At 50.4% G+C, this 18,712-nt stretch overlaps 1 protein-coding gene across 1 annotated transcript in view; it reads right to left on the bottom strand.

Moving 5' to 3' along the window:
• Positions 1–18,712, bottom strand: part of SPG11 (SPG11 vesicle trafficking associated, spatacsin) — a gene marked incomplete at its 3' end in the record, with an annotated part of 69,637 nt that overhangs the window by 781 nt on the left and 50,144 nt on the right. The window contains exons 27-39 of the mRNA XM_080707030.1: positions 17,474–17,581; positions 14,025–14,187; positions 11,045–11,259; positions 8,887–9,637; positions 8,088–8,227; positions 7,280–7,478; positions 6,804–6,941; positions 4,579–4,712; positions 3,928–4,035; positions 1,902–2,070; positions 1,133–1,221; positions 806–961; positions 38–189 (exon numbers count right to left, since the gene is read on the bottom strand). Of these exons, the coding sequence (XP_080563156.1) occupies positions 38–189; positions 806–961; positions 1,133–1,221; positions 1,902–2,070; positions 3,928–4,035; positions 4,579–4,712; positions 6,804–6,941; positions 7,280–7,478; positions 8,088–8,227; positions 8,887–9,637; positions 11,045–11,259; positions 14,025–14,187; positions 17,474–17,581 (2,522 nt within the window). The remainder of the gene's footprint in view (positions 1–37; positions 190–805; positions 962–1,132; positions 1,222–1,901; positions 2,071–3,927; positions 4,036–4,578; positions 4,713–6,803; positions 6,942–7,279; positions 7,479–8,087; positions 8,228–8,886; positions 9,638–11,044; positions 11,260–14,024; positions 14,188–17,473; positions 17,582–18,712) is intronic.

Raw genomic sequence — 18,712 nt, 5'->3', positions numbered from 1 at the left:
GCCACATCTAGTTTTAGAGTCAACTTTTAATACTTACTTTTTTGAAATCTCTTCAAATATACTAGGTCTTAATAACCTCTGCTGCTTAAATTCTTCCAAGTAGTTAAAATCTCCTTTAAGAATCACTTGTTGGTAGAGGATTTCAGCCCAATCTGGAACAAAGTCATAGGCCTCGGCCACAATAGAAGCCTTGAAAGGATGAAAGCAAAGGACAGCATCAGAGCTCATTCGATCTGAAATTTAAGGTAACTCGTGGAAAACAGTGCAGGAGACTGAGCATGATCCTCACATGACAGGACATTGTGCGTCGGAGTTAGTGCCAATTACATGTCCTCCTCCCGTGAACCCCCAAGTCCCTTTCAGGCTTTTTAATCTTCCTCACAACGGACCATAAAACTGCAGAGAGAATGCAGTATTGCCACTAACTCAACTGTATACGGAACAGTGAAAGGGCTGAGGCCTTAACAGAAACCCCTCCTCATTAAAACGCTAGAACCAATCCTGGCAGTCCTGAGTCTGCCAATCTGGTGAGCATTCCATAAATGTCAAGCTAAGAGGTTCTTGCAGGAAGCCAACAGGATGCTTCTCTGAGTCTTGACTCGGGGTCCCTGCTGGTCTGGCAGCATGGGGAAAGAGATGCTGGCACCTCACCACAATGCACAGTGAACATACGCCGATCACGGTGGGGTCAGCTAGGCTGTGGGCACTGGGCTGCCCTGGTTCTGTCTCCAGTGCTGAGGCCCCTGGCAACCTGTCCCCCGAGTCCCACGGCTGGCAGCAGGAGGGTGCGGGCAGTGCTGTTCACCTGGTAGAAGCGAGGCAGGGCCGCGATGCAGTCCGTCAGCGAGTGGCGGCCCAGGTTGATGAGCATCGTGTTCTGGCCAGTGTTCAGGAAGTGGATCTGGAGCGTGAGCAGCTTGGTGAGCCGGTGGCAGTGCAGGGCCTGCCGCACACAGGAGTCCTGCGGGGCGGTGGAGAGAACAAGAGAAGTCTTGTCGCCATCTCTTTAAGCGAATTCTGCAGATGTGCTTTCCCATGTTGCCCACCCTTGGCCCATGACACATTCCCCCTTCCCTTGGAAAAGCCACGGACAAAAGAAAATTTCTACTGCAGACAGCAAGGCACTAGTCACCTTGGAGTAACTCTCTGCGGCGTCCAGCATCAGGGTCAGGGCCTTCACCAGCAGCTGCTTCAGCTGCTGTCCGTCCTTGAGGCTGTCCTCTGCAGGAGAAAGAGGGATGTTTGCCAAGTCTGCTGCTCCCAGGGCAGAGAGAGAGAGAGAGAGAGAGAGAGAGAGAGAGAGAGTGTGTGTGTGTGTGTGTGTGTGTGTGTGTGTGTGTAGGAATTGAACACCCAGAGGGGTGTGTGTGTGGGTAGGAATTGAACACCCAGGGGCGTTCTACCTCCAGGCTACATGCACCTCCAGCCATTTTTATTTTTTGTTCTGAAACGATCTCACTGGGTGACTGAGGCTGGTTTCAAGCCTGCAATCTTCCTGTCTCGGCCTCCCAAGTACTGGAATTACAGGCATGTACCACCATGCCCAGCCACGGTAGGCTGTTCTTGTCTACACACAGTAGGGCACAGCCCAGTGGCCATGTTCACCGGGAGCTCACTCAGAGGCGACTGGACCAGAAATAGAGCTCTACTCTGAGGAAGATTTGGACACCCTCTAGTTCATCTCTGAAACACCAAGAGGGGCTTAAATGGCACCAACGTGCACAGAAGTTCCCGAGGACCGTCAGCCTAAGCACAGTTACCCACCTGTCTGCCCAGCTGGAGCTGCAACTGAGTAACCACCACCCACCCTCTGCTCTGCTCTGCCAGCCGGTCCGACTCCTGCCTCGGCCCGAGAACTCCCCGGCTATTAGCAGCACTGCTCCAGCCGTGACCCCACTCACCCCAGGGCTGAGACTCAATGAGCTTCAGCTGGATGCGGGCGGCGGCCTCGTGGTTCTCCCCGATCTCCCGGCACATGCTGAAGCACAGCGCAATCATGTTGTGTTTTTCACTGTCCCCGGGGCGGCAGCGTTTGATGTAATCCAGCAGCGCTGTCTTTAGGGTGCCACTCTGCCCAGGAAGACAAAGGGGATGCCAAGGGCTCAACCAGGGATGCGTGCGAGGTTCTGAAAGAACGCCCACAAAAACAGGAGCGAACAGAAATGAATACAGAAGTGCGCGCTGTCCTGAGTGTAAGCTGGCCTGTCCTGCCGGAGTGTGAAGAGTGAGCCTTTGAGGAGGAGCCTAGGAATGCATGTGCTGGTCTAGCGGTTCCACTGCTAGGCATTTATCCTAGACAGTATGTGACAGAGATGCAGAGGAAGGGCGGTCAGCAACAGAGCACAGCGTCCGTGCGAGGCCCGGAGCGCTCGCAGCCAGTAAACCACACAAGATCCGGCGGGCCTGCTTGCTGTTCAGGGGGAGAAGCAAGCTATTTCATACTTTTACAACTTGGTGTACGTTTTGTTAAAATGTGCAACTGTGTATATATGTTAGAATATGCGTGCAAAGAAAGGACATATACCAAATTGCTGGCAGTGGCTGTCTCCAGGCAGTTAGACGCTGAGGACGCTCCTGTTTTCCAAGTTTCTTATATGGAATATGCATTACTTTGTAATCAGAAAAAAAGTTATTAAAAGAATACTTAAATTCAGAAACAAAACTGTTTCAAAAACAATTTCAAAAAGCCCTCTGGAGGAATTTTAAGGAAGTAGCTCCTTCTGGGACTTGTTTTTCTGACAGCTGGACTAGCCTGGCCTGAAACTGGCCCAACATTAAAGAGATTATTTCTCTGTTTTGTCTCTTAATCTTGCTTGGCTGGTATGTTCCCAGAAGCGCGCTTAGTTTTTTAACGTTTCATAGACTAGTGAGCAGAGACAATGAATGGTCACCTGTATTACTTGCAAACAGAGGCTGTGTGCGTGATACACATGGTGTACCAAGCACGTTGGGACAGAGGCTGGAGCTCAAAGGCCGGGCGGCCAGGCCTCTGCTCCACTCAGCGTCAGAGCTGGATGCCCACTTTTTGCATATCAGACTGATTCTGTCACTGCCAAAACAGGTATTTTGTGTCTTGTGGAGGGGCACTGAGGATGGAACTCAGGGACATTCTACCTCCGAGCTACATCCCCAGCCTTATTTTTTTTAAATTTTGAAACAGGGTCTCACTGAGTTCCAAAGGGCCTCACTAAGTAGCAGCTGAGGCTGGCCATGAACCGCGATACCTGTCTCAGCCTCCGGAATGCTGGGATTACAAGCGTGCCCACCACGCTCGGCTTGACACACTGTTTAAAGCACAGATGGGCGTGCTGGTGTGCATGTGGGAGACTGAGGCAGGAGGACTGCAAGCTGGAGAAGAGCTTCAGCAGGCTCGCAAGATCCTGCTTCAAAACAGGGCTCAGGAAGAATGCCCCTGGAGTCAATCCCTAGTAATGCAAAGGAACAAAACCAGCAGAGCTGGGTGGCAGGCTGAGGTGAAGAGTGAAGCTTTTCCTCAGCACTCAGCCTTTTCTTCAGCACTCAGCGTCAGCAGCAGCACTGCCGGGTCTGGATTCTTTTTTTTTTTTTCTTTTCTTTGTGGTACTGGGGGTGGAACCCAGAGGCTTCCTACCTCCGGGCTATACTCCCAGACCTATTTTGTATTTTATTTGGAAACAGGGTCTCACTAAGTAGCTGAGGCTGGCTTCGAACCTGCGTGATCCTCCTGTCTCAGCCTCCCAAGCGCGGGATTACAAGCATGTGCCACCACGCCCAGCCTGCGGGGTCTGAATTCTAAGGAAGCCTCTAGCTGCCATGTGTCCCAGGGTCCCCGCCCCCTACCCGCTGCACAGCCTGGAGCTCCACTGGGGTCGGCTCGTTCTAGAGAAAGCCTGGCACTCCAGAATGTCAGGGGTACCTGGCAGCCTTGAGCTCCTTCCTCGCACCTACCGGATCCAGCTTCTTCCTCATCAGCACTTCAAAGTAGTGCTTTTTATGGAGCAAGTCAAATATGTAGGTCATCTCATTGTACCTTCCGATGCCGGTGAGGAGCCGTACCTGAGGGAAGGCGCTTGGCATCAGTGCCACCTGGTTCTCAGCCAGGCTCCCGTGCCTAGCTCCTTCCCAGGAACCCACCAGAGGCCTTCTCTGGAAGATTAAAAAGGGTCAGCCTTTGGAATAGCACAGCTGTTCCCGTGTTCTGTCTGCATTTTCTTGGCAACCTCTTCCTCTTCCTGCCTCTCCTGTTACAATGGCCTACAGCTTTCCCACCTTGCCTGGGCCAGAGAACTGGGGAGGCAACTTGCGCTGTCGACTCATTCAATAGGCAGCTCAGGGGAAGGTCTGAGCCCTGTTTTGAGGGAGAAACACTGCTGTTTGGGCCCTCTAGGAACGCGAAGTCGCCCCGGGAAGAAGCCGTGGCAGCCCGGTACATGGCAGGAATCCTTGCCCTCTACTTTGGAGCAATCTCGGACAGAAAACATCCAGGCTGTGGGATCCACTGGGCCAGGATTCCCTAAGACCGGATTGGCCCTGACCTGGCCCGAGGCTCTGCTCTTCTCAAACCCCTGGAGACGGAAGGTGGGTTCAAGGGCCACTCACCACCAGTCCGTACTCCTCGCTGGGAGCCAAGTGGTTATCCGTGAGCACCCGGGCGGCCTGCAGGACTCGGATGATGCCCTCCATGTGGCAGGTCAGGGTGAAGCAGTGATGGGCCAGGATCAGGAGCTCTGTGGCTGGAGGGAGACGCTAAGTGAGGCTGGAAGCCCCGGCCACCACAGGTCACTCTGCCCTGTAGGGGTGGAGGCCCTGTGGGGAGAGCCCCTGGTCTCTGAGGGCCCTGCAGCTCTCGCCCTGGAGCAAGCCCCGCTATCCAGTCCACTGTCAGTGCCGGCACAGGGGCTGCCTCTACCCTCAAGGCAGTCACAAGGTGGCCATGCCTCCAAAAGGCCCCACAAGTGGGAGGGGACATGGAGTTTGCCAACATGAGTCCACAGGCCTGCTGCCTGCGCCTCAGTGTGAGGGCGCAGGGGTTCCGGCTGTCTAGGTTAGTGACAGAGTCTGCATCAAGTTAAAAACAACTACACAGCCAGACGTGGGCGCGCGCACTTGGAATCCCAGCATTTGAGAGGCTGAGGCAAGAATCGCAGATTTGCAGCCAGCTTCAGTGAGCTAGTGAGGCCCTCCACAACTCAGTGAGACCCTGTTTCCAAAGAAAGAATAAAAAATAGGGCTCAGGGTGTAGCTCAGATAGAATGCCCCTGGGTTCCATTCCTGGTACCACAAAAGCAAAACAATAGAAAAACTACACACAGTCTGACACAATCAAAAGGCAGAGTCTCTAGGGTTCCCACCTTAATCCCTCTGGGCACTCTGGGCCTTTGCATTGCAGTGCCCTCCCCAAACCCAATGGTTATGGAATGCTGCTGAGAGCCACCTTCAGGCCTGTGTGTGTGTGTGTGTGTGTGTGTGTGTGTGTGTGTGTGTGTGTATCTGTGTATTTTTTGTGGTATTGGGGATTGAGCCCAGGGGCACTCTATCTGAGTTACAGCCCCTGCCCTATTTTTTATTCTTTATTTTGAAACAGGGTCTCACTGAATTGCAAAGGGCCTGAGTAACTGAGGCTGTTCATGAACTGTGATCCTAATGTCTCATCCTCCCAAATACTGGGATTAAAAGCGTGCACCACCACACCTGGCCTAGGAAGCCACTTTTAAGGTGAAGTTGTTCAACCTTTGAAAAATACCACAAGCTTTAAAAATGGGCACATGCTTGAATCAGGAACTTATCCTATGAAAATAATCATGTATGTACATAGATTTGTCTATAAGGATATTCATCAGAATGTTTAAAATAAATGATTAGAAACAATCTGAAGGTCCTATAGCAATAAAAAGTTTTAATTACATTAGAAAACTAACCATTTAAAATTATATAGACTATTGTTAGAGCTGGGCATGGTGGCACACACTTGTAATCCCAGCATTTGGGAGACTGAGACAGGAGGATCTGGGTTCATGGCCAGTCTCAGCTACTTAGTGAGGCCTCTGCAACTCAGTGAGACCCTGTTTCAAAATAAAGAATAAAAACATAGGGCTGAGCTGGGCATGGTCACGCATGCTTGTAATCCCAGTATTTGGGAGGCTGAAACCGGAGGATCACGGTTCGCAGACAGCCTCAGCTACTTAGTGAGGCCCTCTGCAACTCAGTAAGATCCTGTTTCAAAATAAAGAATAAGAAATTGGGCAGGGGGTTCCCCAGACCCAGAAAAAAACAACAACATAGGACTGGGGGTGTAGCTCAGAGGTAGAATGCCCCTGGGTTCCTTCTCCAGTACCACACACACACAAAAATCTATATAGACTATTGCTAAAGACAGCATGTTCATAAAGCTAAAAAAATTATAAACATTATACATAGCATAAGGCCACTTTTGAAAAATGAAAGCCCCTAGTCTTGCATAGAAAAGGCTCAGCAAGACCGTACTATTGATTCTTTAGTGAACTAGACATGATGAGTAAGACAGTGGAAAAGGAGACACTTTGGAACGGAGTTCAAAAAGCAGCTCTGCCACTCAGCTGGAAATCAGTCCGCTCCTCTATGCCTTGTGGGGTAACAAGCATTAAAGTTCACATTTGTGTGTGTGATTATTTTCAGTTTTAGAGTACTTTCCTATACCTTCTAAATTTTCTACCAAGAATGTCTATATCTCATGCTGGGGGCCAGGGGGCCAGAGCAGGAACAAGGACCCAAGTTAAGTGTTGGAGAGATGGATCTGGAGACCTATCTAGGTCTTGAAACAAGCAAGAAAGAGGCCAAGAACTTACTGCAAGACAGTTCCCCATGGGGAACGGAGGAAATCTTATCCAGCAACTTCATGCCCACCAAGGTGCGGTCTTGGCACAGAGAGGTCAGCTGAAGAAATGCCTGGCTCCCCTCTGCCGGGCTGAACACCTGCTTGTGTCCTGCATGGGGAGATGAGAACAGGCCGGGCTCACCAGGAGGCAGCTGTGGACACACAGCGTGTCAGGAGGCTCCTCTGCCCAGGCCACCCGCGTCTCTGACCCTCTGGGCTCTCCCACTGCTGAGCTCAAGACCGCGGCCTAGTGGCGATCCTACGGATGGAGGATAGACGGACTGCTCAGCCTGCGAAGAGCAACAGAGCTGCTCCAGGCGTGATGGGAACGCAGCACCAAGCCACGAGAACACAGAGCAACATGTTCTCCTCATGTGTGTAACCTGCAGCTCAAAGGGCACTACACACACAACGTGCACACCCCAGCGGGAGCCTGACGGCAGGCACCTGTTCCTTCCGACGGGCTCAGCAACTCCCGCGTCACCTCTTCAGCCACAAGGCTGGCCACCGTGTCTGGCTGGAGGCCCTGGGTGCTGATGAAGGCCTGGGCTCGCTTACATCGGTCCGGCTGCTGAGAGGCCAAGATTGCCCGGAGCAGGGCCTCACCATCCTGGGCAGCAACGTCTGTGTAGGAACGGCCCAACTCCTGAGAGGAAGGCAAAGCCAAAGGCACTTTAAGAGCCAGCAGGAAAAGATGGCTTATGAAATGTGATGTGGGCAGACTGCATTGTTTTCTGGGCTTATAAATACCTCACCTTGAACAAGAACTTGAAGAAGCAGGTATTGTTTTCTAGTCCTACCATTTCACCAAAGCCAGATCAAAGCAAAAGGAAGGTTTACCCTCAGAGAGCACGAGGTGCCTGTGTTGTGCTCTTTAAGTATTATGACACAAAAGGAGGTGGCAGTGTGATGCGGGCACCTCCCTGGCCTGCCGTCTCCCTGCCCCGCACTGCACGGGGCACGCCGCGCGGCCACACAGACAAGGCCTAGCAGGGACTCTTCCTGACGGAGTCACTGACGGGGCTCGCAGAAGGAAGATGTCCTGCCAAAGCTCTCTGGCTGGCAGAGTTGCAGCCAGGACTCAAACGGCCCTGACAAGCGGCCTGGTGTCCTCCACACCAATCCCAAACTGACTGGCAGGGCCTTGACCAGGGGTCCACTCCAGGTCACACTGTCTACCCAGAGGGCTGACATGGCGGTGTCCAGAACCTGCCTTCAGCCTCCTGCCTCCCCTGGCCCCAGCCTTGGCACACACCTTGGCAAGTTCATACAGACAGAGGGCCTGCTGGCAGTGGTTCTTCCCGTGGCGGCATCTGCCTGTCAGAGTTTCCAAGTTTGTGGCCACTTCATCACTTGGTGGCACCATCACACACGGCTGACTATCCAGACTTGAAGCTGAGAGCAAACGCATGACAGGGCTCAGCCAGGAAATCAAGGCCCCTCCCGGCTCCCTGTGCCCTGTCATCGCCGCCCAGGAATCCCCAACCCTGGCCACCTAAAGTCCTCAAGCTGCCAGTGATCCCAAGCCACCTATGCCTGCTCTGGGACTAGCACCAGGACGCCCGCGCACTCCTCCACGAGGCTCCCCGGGTCCGTAAGGCCCCAGGCCGAGCGGCCAGTCTGCTCCCTGCCGCCAGCTCCCCTTCTCCCAGGTCAGTTTTCACATACTCATTTCTAAGGTGCAGATGTACTGTAAAGGCAGAGTAAAACTGAAATCCATTCCTGATGAAAACAAACTCTTGGAACTGGGGGTGCAGCTCAGTGCCGTAGCAAGGCCCCGCATGAAGACAGCCTGGGCACTTCAGCAAGACCTTACCTCCAAGGGCTGGCGATGGAGCTCCTGTCGAGCACCCCAGGATCAATCCCCAGTATAACCTCTCCCCAAAAAAGATGCTGTTTCCACTTCACTGACTGATTGCCTAGTTCATGGATTACCTGGGGAAAAGAAAGCTGCCATTCCCTGGTCTTAGTCTAGCTATTACCCTGCCACGGGGACCTTCATGGAGAAAACACCAGCACCACTGGGTGCAGGAAGCCTGAGCTGCTTCACTTACTGCTGTGGACTTTCCTTAGAGGAAGGCCCAGCTCCTCCTCTTCCTCGGGCAGCGCAGTGCCTTGGAGGAGAGCCTGGATTTCTGGGTGCAGGTCGGCCACAGTGGCTTCCCCTGAGGCCAGGGCTCTGCAGTGCAGCACCAAGGTGACATCTCGGTTATAGAAATGAAAATACCGGCACACTCTGCTCGCTTCATGCACGCAGCCATCGTCCAACAGGTGCCCGATCAGAACGCGGAGGGACTCCTGTTCCTTCCAATCCAGACTATTCTCACGTGTCTCTCTGGACGGAAGGCCACTAAGTTCTAAGTATTTTGATGTGTTCAGAGCAGCCAACTTGGAGAAGGAAAACTCACTGGCCAAACTCTCAAAGGAAAGTTCACCACTAGTTGAGATCTGTCGAGAGAACCTGGGCTCTGTTTCCTCCGGATCTGCCCTGAGGGTGTGCTGGGCGATGCGGCAGACCCAAATCTGCTTCTCCAGCTCCTCCAGCTTCTCCAAGGGGAGCGGGTCCTCCTGGGCAAGCCAGTGCCCTGCCAGAGTGAGCAGCAGCTGCCGCTCCTCCATGTCGGCCCGCCCCGCTGGGCCCTCGCAGGCCACCGCCAGGGCCTGGGCAGAAAAGAAGGAAGAAGCTGCTTGGTTTGAAATGAAATTCTGCTTAAAATTCTCATTGCATTTTTTCCAGAAGTCAATTCTTGCTTGTTTCAGGGACCACTGTTCAATGTGTTTTAGGGTCTGCATTTCTTGTGTTATCTGTAAAATTTAACAAAGCAAAATTTAGCCTTTCTTGGATAGATAAGTATCACAGATGTTAATCCTTCCTAAGTATATCATACTTGGATTAGAACACAAGGTTACTTGATTACAGATAACCATGGATATTTTATCTGGAATGTTAAGGTATGCAAAACAATCCTCAATTTATCTAACTGAATGAGGTTCAACAGGAAGCTACCTTATCTTTAATTCTATTCCAAGGAAAAACCCCACAGCATGTCTTGTAGGCTACACTTACTTTTTTTTTTTTTTTTTACTGGGGTTGGAACCGAGGGGCATCCTAACTACAAGCTACACCCCCGGCCCGATTTTTTATTCTTTATTTTAAAACAGGGTCTCAGTGTGTTGCACAGGGCCTCACTACGTAGTAGTTGAGGCTGTCTGTAGACCGCGATCCTCCTGTCTCAGCCTCCCAAAGGCTGGGATTACAAGCGTGCACCACCACGCCTGGCTTACACTTATATTTAAAGCAAGCACTCCTCAATAATGGACACCCTAGGCTCACCCATTTCTCAAAGTTATGTTTGGTCAAAGGCCCCTCAGGCCTCATCACCTATAACTGCATCTCATTTGGCTCTCTATTAAAACACTGGTTTGAAAAGCTAACATTTGGATAACTTAAAAGATTAATTAGAGCCGGGCGTGGTGGCACACGCTTGTAATCCCCGCGCTTGGGAGGCTGAGACAGGAGGATTGCACGGGTTCAAAGCCAGCCTCAGCTACTTAGTGAGGCTCCCAGCAACTTAGTTAGACCCTGTTTCCAAATAAAATATAAAATAGGTCTGGGAGTATAGCCCGGAAGTAGAAAGCCTCTGGGTTCCACCCCCAGTACCACAAAAAAAAAAAAGATTAATGATGTCGGGCATGGTGGCACACGCGTGTAATCCCAGCATTTGGGAGGCGGAGACCATAGGATCAGCTACTTACCAAGGCCCCTGGCAACTCAGTGAGACCCTATTTCAAAAAATATAAAGTCTAAACAATAAGACCAGGAGTATAGCTTGGAGGTAGAATGCCCCTGGGTTCTATCCCCAGTACTGCAATAATTAATTAATTTATTAATTAAAAAAATAAAAAAATCGGACAGGGGGTGTAACTCAGAAGTGGAATGCCCTTGGGTTCCATCTCCAGTACCGCAAAAAAAAAAAAAAAAAAAAAATGAGGCCAGGCAAGGTGGTAAATTCCTGGAATCCCAGTACTTGGGAGGCTGAGACAGGAGGATCACAGGTTCACGGCCAGCCCCAGCAATTTAGTGAGGCTCTCCGTAATTTAGTGATGCCCTGTTTAAAACTTTAAAAGATACAGGGCTGGGGCTGTAGTTCAGAGGAGAAACGCTCTAGGTTCAATCCCAGTACACCCCACGCACACAAAGATGAATGCTACCTCTTTAATAACCAGGCCGTCGCTAGGCAACTCAGCTAGTTCTGCTACCCTTCTGGCCAAGGCGAACTGTCCATCTGTCTGTAGTCTTTCCAAGATACGTCTGCATTCCTCCTGAAAATTCTCGCTGCTGTAGCTGGCAATAATTCCGTGGTTAATGGCTATGGATGTGTCCTTCAAAAGCTGGCTAAGGGCACACAGCTTCTCCACGTCTGGACCTGTACAAAGGGAAGAGGATATAATTAATAAAATGCTGCTGTGGCATTCCAAGAGTAAAGGCCTGGCGGAGCACTTCCTGAGGAGGGAGGGAAGTGCCGCCCAGCGGCAGAACACCTGCCTGGGAGCTACCTGAGTCTCATCCCCAGCACTGCAACACTGCAAAGGCCCCCACCGCCCAGGTCTCTGCAGAGCCTGTGTACGTCCTCCCCCAGGGAGGGCACGAGGTCAGCCCTGGAGGCGCTTTCCAATGCCCCTGCGGCCGCCTGATTCAGAGGGTCCAGGGACAGTGCGTGCCGCGCTGACCACCAGGGTGGACGTGCTGTTTCTTTGCTGGGTCATAGCTGTGGGGTCACCTGCGTGTGTGGTACTGGGGACTGAACTCGGGGGTTCTACCTCTGAGCTACACCTCTGGACCTATTTCATTATTTACGGACTCGCGGTGCTGCTGAGGCTGTGACACTGCCTGTCTCAACTTCTCAAGATGTGGCCTCAGCGGCACCATCATCCCCTCCCAACACGGGCTTTAAAGAACTTCATTTCTATTCTCCTAAACACATGCATGTTATGTAGGAATACAACACACATGTTCTAAAAAACAAAATCATATGAATAAAAGTATCACAGTAATGACTAACAATGTAGCTAATCCTTGTAATCATTCAAAACCAGATGAACAGACAAGAAACCAGAAATTCTTTATTATTTTTTGTGGTACTGGGGGTGGAACCTAGGGGCTTTCTACTTCCAGGCTACACTCCAGACCTATTTTATATTTTATTTGGAAACAGGGTCTCACTAAGTTGCTGAGAGCCTCATTAAGTAGCTGAGGCTGGCTTCGAACCTGTGCGATCCTCCAGTCTCTGACTCCCAAGCGCGGGGATTACAAGCGTGCACCACCATGCCTGGAAGAAAATCTTTTTGTGTGTGTGCAGTACTGGGGATTGAGTCCAGGGGCATTCTTTTCTTTTTTTTGTCTTTTTGGAACCGGGGATTGAACCCAGAGCACCACACCTGCAAAGCAGGGGCTTTGCCATGAGGTACATCCTAGCCCCTCAGCCCAGGGACACTCTATCTCTGAGCTATATTTTATTTTTATTTTAAAACAAGGTCTTGCAAACCAGGCGTGGTGGCGCATGCATGTAATCCCAGCATTTGGGAGGCTGAGACAGTAGGATCGCGGTTCGCAGACAGCCTCAGCTACTTGTGTGAGGCCCTGTGCCAGTCAGTGAGACCCTGTTTCAAAATAAAGAATAAAAAATAGGGCAGGAGATGTAGCTTGGAGGTTGAATACCTTGGGTTCCATCCCCAGACCTGCATAAAGAAAAATCAATCAATCAATCAATAAAACAGGGTCTTGAGAGTTGTTGAGAGTCTCACTACTTGCTGAGGCTGTTCTCAAACTTGTGATCCTCCCAGTACTGGGATTATAAGCTTGAGCCACCATGCTCAGCAGAAAATTAATTTCTGAAAAACTTAATATAGATAAAAGAAAACACCTGCTTGTTTACTGGTGCTAGGGATTAAATGCAGGCTCATTCTACCTTCAAGCTATATCCCCAGCCCTTTTTTATGTTTATTTGGAAACAAGGGCTCACTGAGTTGCCGTGGGCCTCACTATTTGCAGAGGCAGGTCTGAATCTTCTATCCTGTGTCTCAGCCTCCCAGGTACTGGGATTGTTGGCACTGCCGCGCACCCAGCTACCTGTTTATTTGGTCTTTAATATAAATGCCAAATATCACTTTGTATATACTGTATATTTTGTTTCTGGCTGGGTGCAGTAGACATTGATGGTGTACACAACAGAGTTCCTAAAGCCCTTCCCCTCAGGGCCTCTGGGCTGGAATCCGGGAGGAGGGGAGATTCCTGGTATACACTGCATTTTGGAAATACCCCTCTTTCCCTTCAGTCAGAAGACCAGCAGCCGACGTTGGGCACTGAGCCCAGCATCGCGTCAGTGTGTGTGCGAATGTGGACTCTCCAATAGGACCTCTGTGGGCTTACACGTGACAGCATGAGCCCGGTAGTGAAAAGCCAGGGTGCCGTGCAGAGGAATAACGTCATCAGTCCACAAAGACTTGAAATTATCGAGCAAACGGAGAAGACAGGAGGGGAATATTGGCTTGCTCTAATCAGCAGCAAGCTTAGAGACTGCCAGTGTCTGGAGGAATCTGCAGAAATAAGCAGAAGCTGGGCATGAGAATACAGGCCTGCTACTTTGGAGGCTGAGACAGGAGGATCACGGTTCACAGCCAGCCTCAGCAACCTCGTGAAGCCCTCGATAACTTAGTGAGACCGTTTCAAAATAAAAGTAAGAAGTAGGGCTGGGGGTATATCTCGGAGGTAGAATGCCGCTGGGTTCCATCCCCAGTACCTCAAAAAATAAAATAAATTAAAATAGCATCTCACTAGGTTGCTGAGAATCTATGTTGGTAATGCTGTCCTCGAACCTGTGATCCTCTGGTCTCTGCCTCCTAAGTACTGGGGTTACAAGCGTGTACCACCATAACCAACTAGATGTTAACTTTTTGTTGTTGTTGTTGTTTTGGTGCTGGGGACACCAAGGGCATTCTATCTCTGGGCTACACTCCTAGCCCTATTTTATTTTTTAAATTTTGAAACAGGGCCTAAGTTGCTGAAGCTGGCCAGGAGCCTGCAGTCCTCTTGTCTCAGCCTCCCAAGTACTGGGATTACAAGCATGCACCACCATGCCCGGCTTTGGAAGCTAATTGCTTAATAGCAACTTTGGGATAAGGATTGTCTTACCATCGGAGACGAGATGCTCTATTCCAACGAACAGCTGTAAGAGCTTCCCCAGCTCGTACTGTGTCTGACACTGCTGTGGCATAAGCTTCAAAAGGAAACACACCTGGTCCTTCAGCCACGAGGCAGGGATGACAGAGTGGACCTTGGTCGCTGTCGTGTCAAGCTACGGGGGAGAAGAAAGGCGGCTCAGGAAGACTGGCTCACGGGAATAACAAATCAAGACCTCCAGAATGGGAATGAGGAAGCCAAGCTATGCTTAGAAGGGACCTCCCTTCACCAAAGGGGAGGCCTACGCCAGACCCTTTCCAAAAGGCAAGAACTGGCAACAGGGCTCAGAGTGCGGCGGAAACAAGCCCTGCTCAGCTGCTCCGTACTCTGCCCCTCTGGAGGTCCTGGTACAGAACTCCGTGAGTGTGCAGGAACATCCAGGACCCTGAAGCTGGAGGATGCTACTGAGGCTCCCTGCTGAGTCCCCGTAGTGAGTGTCAAATCCGTTGCCCTGTGAGCTGCTATGAAATTATCCAGACGTATTTTACTTGGCAGCTTTAGAAGAGGATCTAGGCCTGCTCTTGAATCCAGAATATTTTAAATGCATATTAGGAAGACTTCATCGACTTGTTTACCATGGCTGAGCTGGATCTACTGCACACTTTGCCGGCAGATTAGTTCTCATTAGAGAAGAATTACAATTAAGAAGCCTGGACTTATGTCATTCCAATCATGATATATATATATATATATATATATATATATATATATGGTGCGTGTATGTGTGGCTCTGGGGGAGAACCCAGAGGCATTCTACCTCCAAACGACACCCCCAGCCCTAGTTTTGAAACAGGGTCTCACTGAGTTGCAGAGGGCCTCACTAAGCAGCTGAGGCTGCCTGCGAACCGCGATCCTCCTGTCTCAGCCTCCCAGATGCTGGGATGACAAGCGAGTGCCATCACACCCGGCTCACATGCTAAAAATATTAATAGGAAAATGCTCCAAGTAGTGGGCTGCACTTCTCCAGGTGGGTGGCGAGGACGTTGAGGACACTGCACCTTCGGAGGGAGGGGCACTGCTTCCCTACAGGAAGCCCCCAGACACCAGCCCTGGCCTCACTCAGCCGCTGCATCCCATCATTTCTGGTATGTACATATATGCAAGTGTACATATACATTATGTGTGTGTGTGTGTGTGTGTGTGTGTGTGTGTGTGTGTGTGTGTACACAGAGAAAGAGGGAGAGAGAGAGAATATAAACATTTTTGAAAAAAATATTTGTGCTGGGGCATTCTACCTCCGAGCTACACCCCCAGACCTTTTTTCTTCTTCTTCTTTTTTTTTTTTTTTGCGGGTCTGCAGATGGAACCCAGGGGCATTCTACCTCCAAGCTACACCTCAGCCCTATTTTTTATTTTTTATTTTGAAACAGGGTCTCACTAAGTTGCCGAGGGCCTCACTGAATAGCTGAGGCTGGCCGTGAACCTGAGATCCTCTGTCTCAGCCTCCCAAGTACTGGAATTACACGCTTGCATCACCATGCCCCGCTTAAAAATATGTATATTTTTAACAATTCCTCCCCTCCCCGGTACTGAGGATTGAACCCAAGGGTGTTCTACCTCCAAGATACAAACCTAGCCCTTTTTATTTTTCATTTTGAAACAGAGTCTTGCTAAATTAACTGCCAAGGGTTTTGCTAAGCCGCGAGGCTGGCCTTGGCCGGGACCCTCCTGGCTCCGTGTCCGCGCTCTGGGACCACGCGCTTGTGCCGCAGCGCAGCCTCATAGTTCGTTCTTAGTCACTCCAGCCTCAGCTCCCTCCGCCTTCACACAGCAGAAGCGCACACAAAAGAAATCCTAGGGGTTTTGTTGTTGTTTTGTCTGTGGTGCTGGGAATGGACCCAGGGGCATTCTAACTCTGAGCTACACCCCCAGCCCTATTTTATTTGTAATCCTAAATAGTGGAATTACAGGTGTGACCATGCCTAGAAAACACTGGGGTTGTTTTTTTTTTTTTTTTTTTTTTGGTGTTGGGGGTGGAACCCAGGGGCTTTTCTACCTTCGGGATATACTCCTAGACCTGTTTTATATTTTATTTGGAAACAGGGTCTCACTAAGTTGCTGAGGCTGGCTTTGAACCTGTGAGATCCTCCTGTCTCAGCCTCCCAAGCGCGGGGAATACAAACATGCGCCACTGCACCCTACTCAGTATTTTTTAATATATAACCTTTAGCTGGGTGTGGCGGCACATGCTTGTAATCCCAGTTCTTGGGGGGCTGAGATATGAGGATTTGAGGCAAGCCTCAGTAACTTAGTGCGACCCTCAGCAACTTAGCAAGACCCCTTTTCAAAATAAAAAATAAAAAGAGGTGGGAGTGTAGATTGTAGGTAGATTGCTCCTGGGTTCCATCCCTAGCACCCCAAAACCCACATATACATATACATAGTATAGCCAGGTGTGGTGCTGCACACCTGGAATCCTGTTACTCGGGAGGCTGAGACAGAAGGATTGCAGGTTCAAGGCTGGCCTCAACAATTTAGTAAGTCAGCAACTTGAGACCCTGTTTCAAAATAAATAAAAAATAGGGCTGGGGGTATATCTCAGAGATCAAATGCCCCTGGCTTTAATCCCCAGAATCACACACACACAGAATGTATAACCTTTACATCTTCATTACACTTTAAGATCAACGCAGCGTGTGAAAGTCTGTACGAGGCTCTTGCTGATGTACTTGGGTGGAGCAGGTCTATACTTTTGTCCTTCCGGGGTATGGAGACAAAAGTGCTAAGACTCCAAGCAAGACCGAGACCTGTCCCTTCTCCTTCCTTATGACTTAAGGTTAATCAGCTCAGCATGACAGACCCCAACAAGCCTCTGAAGAAGCAGAGACTGAAACCGACCACACGGCTTGCATCGTGCAGACAGGGGCTGCCAGGACAGTTAACAGCAAACAGAAGCCGGGTGCGGTGGGCACGCCTGTGATCCCACTGCTTGGAGGCGGAGGCATCTCAGCGGCTTAGTGAGGCCTCTGTAACTTACTGAGATCCTGCTTCAAAATCAAAGAGGGTGTGATTTCCATCCCGGGGACCACCATAAAAACCGCAAGAAAATCCCCAGTATTTTCTGTGACTAGAGCAGCAGCCAGGGCCCTCTGCGCTCCGCTGTGACTGCTGGAGCGGCCCTGGGCCTGCACGCGCGGCCCGCCCTCCTGTGTGGTTTGGTCCTGACAGACATCAGCCTCTGCCACCGAGCCGCCGCAGCACCGGGATGCCGGTGGCCGCACCCCACGCGGCATTCTGTTCTGTTCACCGCAGCTGAGGAGCTGCTGCGGCCTGCAACCTCCGCTCGCCCCCCACCTCTGCTGGGATTGCCGCAGCGCTCTCTGCTGCTCCACCCCGTCAGCAGTAGACAATGGCCAGGCCAAGCCAGGCAGGTAAGCAGAAAGCACTGGATTCCAACTTACAGTTTCAAGGCTCTTCTGGAACTCCAATAGCTTCGCTTTGGCTTCCTTATAATTCTTGGAGAACATACACAGTTCATATACCTCCATCATCAACAGCAATGGGGACACCTTTAAGGAAGAGTCTGAATGAAATTATAAAATCCTGAACTTGGTGTTTTATGAGTGAATAATGCCAAATAACAGGATGCTATGTGCTTTTTGTGTGTGTGTATGGGGGGTCTGGGGATGGAACCCAGAGCATTCTACCTCCAAGCTACACCCCCAGCCCTGTTTTTTATTCTTTATTTTGAAACCAGGTCTCACTGAGTTGCAAAGAGCCTCACTGAGTAGCTGAGGCTAGCCGCGAACCGTGATCCTCCTGTCTCAGCCTCCTGAATGCTGGAGTTACAAGCATGCGCCACCACACCCGGCTGCTATGTGCTATTAATGATAGCTGCACAGAGAAAAATTAAGTCAGATATGATTAATAAAAGGAAAGCAGCTGGGCGTGGTGGTGCAGGCCTGTAATCCCAGTACTTGGGCAGCTGAGACAAGAAAATCATGGGTTCAAGGACAACCTCAACAAAGAGACTCTCATTAACCTAGCGAGACCCTGTTTCGAAATAAAAAAAATTAGATGGGCGTGGTGGTGCAAGCTTGTAATCCCAGCATTCAGGAGGCTGAGACAGGAGGATCTGGGTTCACGGCCAGCCTCAGCTACTTAGTGAGGCCCTTTGCAACTCAGTGAGACCCTGTTTCAAAATAAAGAATAAAAAATAGGACTGGGGGTGTAGCTCAGAGGTAGGATGCCCCTGGGTTCCACCCTCTGTACCACAAAAAGTCAAAAAATAAAAAACAAAAAACTAGGAGTAGGATTGTGGCTTGGAGGTAGAGGACCCTGGGTTCAATCCCTAATACCACAAAAAACAAAAAACTGAAGGGAACTTAAATTTGTTATTTCCTTTCCTTTTAGAAACACACCCAGAGCCAGGCATGCTGGCATATGCTTATAAGACTAGTACTCAGGAGGCTGAGCCAGGAAGATCACAAGTTCGAGGACAACCTGAGCAATTTAGTGAGGCCCTCAGCAACCTAGGAAGAGTCTGTTTCCAAATGATTAAAATCGGTCTAGGGGTAGAATTCCTAGCAAAACACACACACACACACACACACACACACACACACACACACACACACACACACAGAGTGTCACTACCAATCTCAAAAAAAAAAAAAAAAAAAAAGGAATAAACCAACATA

Source organism: Muscardinus avellanarius (assembly GCF_963383645.1).
Source record: "Muscardinus avellanarius genome assembly, chromosome: 12".
Classification (NCBI taxonomy): Eukaryota; Metazoa; Chordata; class Mammalia; order Rodentia; family Gliridae; genus Muscardinus; species Muscardinus avellanarius.
Note: the sequence above shows the minus strand (reverse complement) of the source record. Positions and strands in the feature narration are given on the sequence as shown.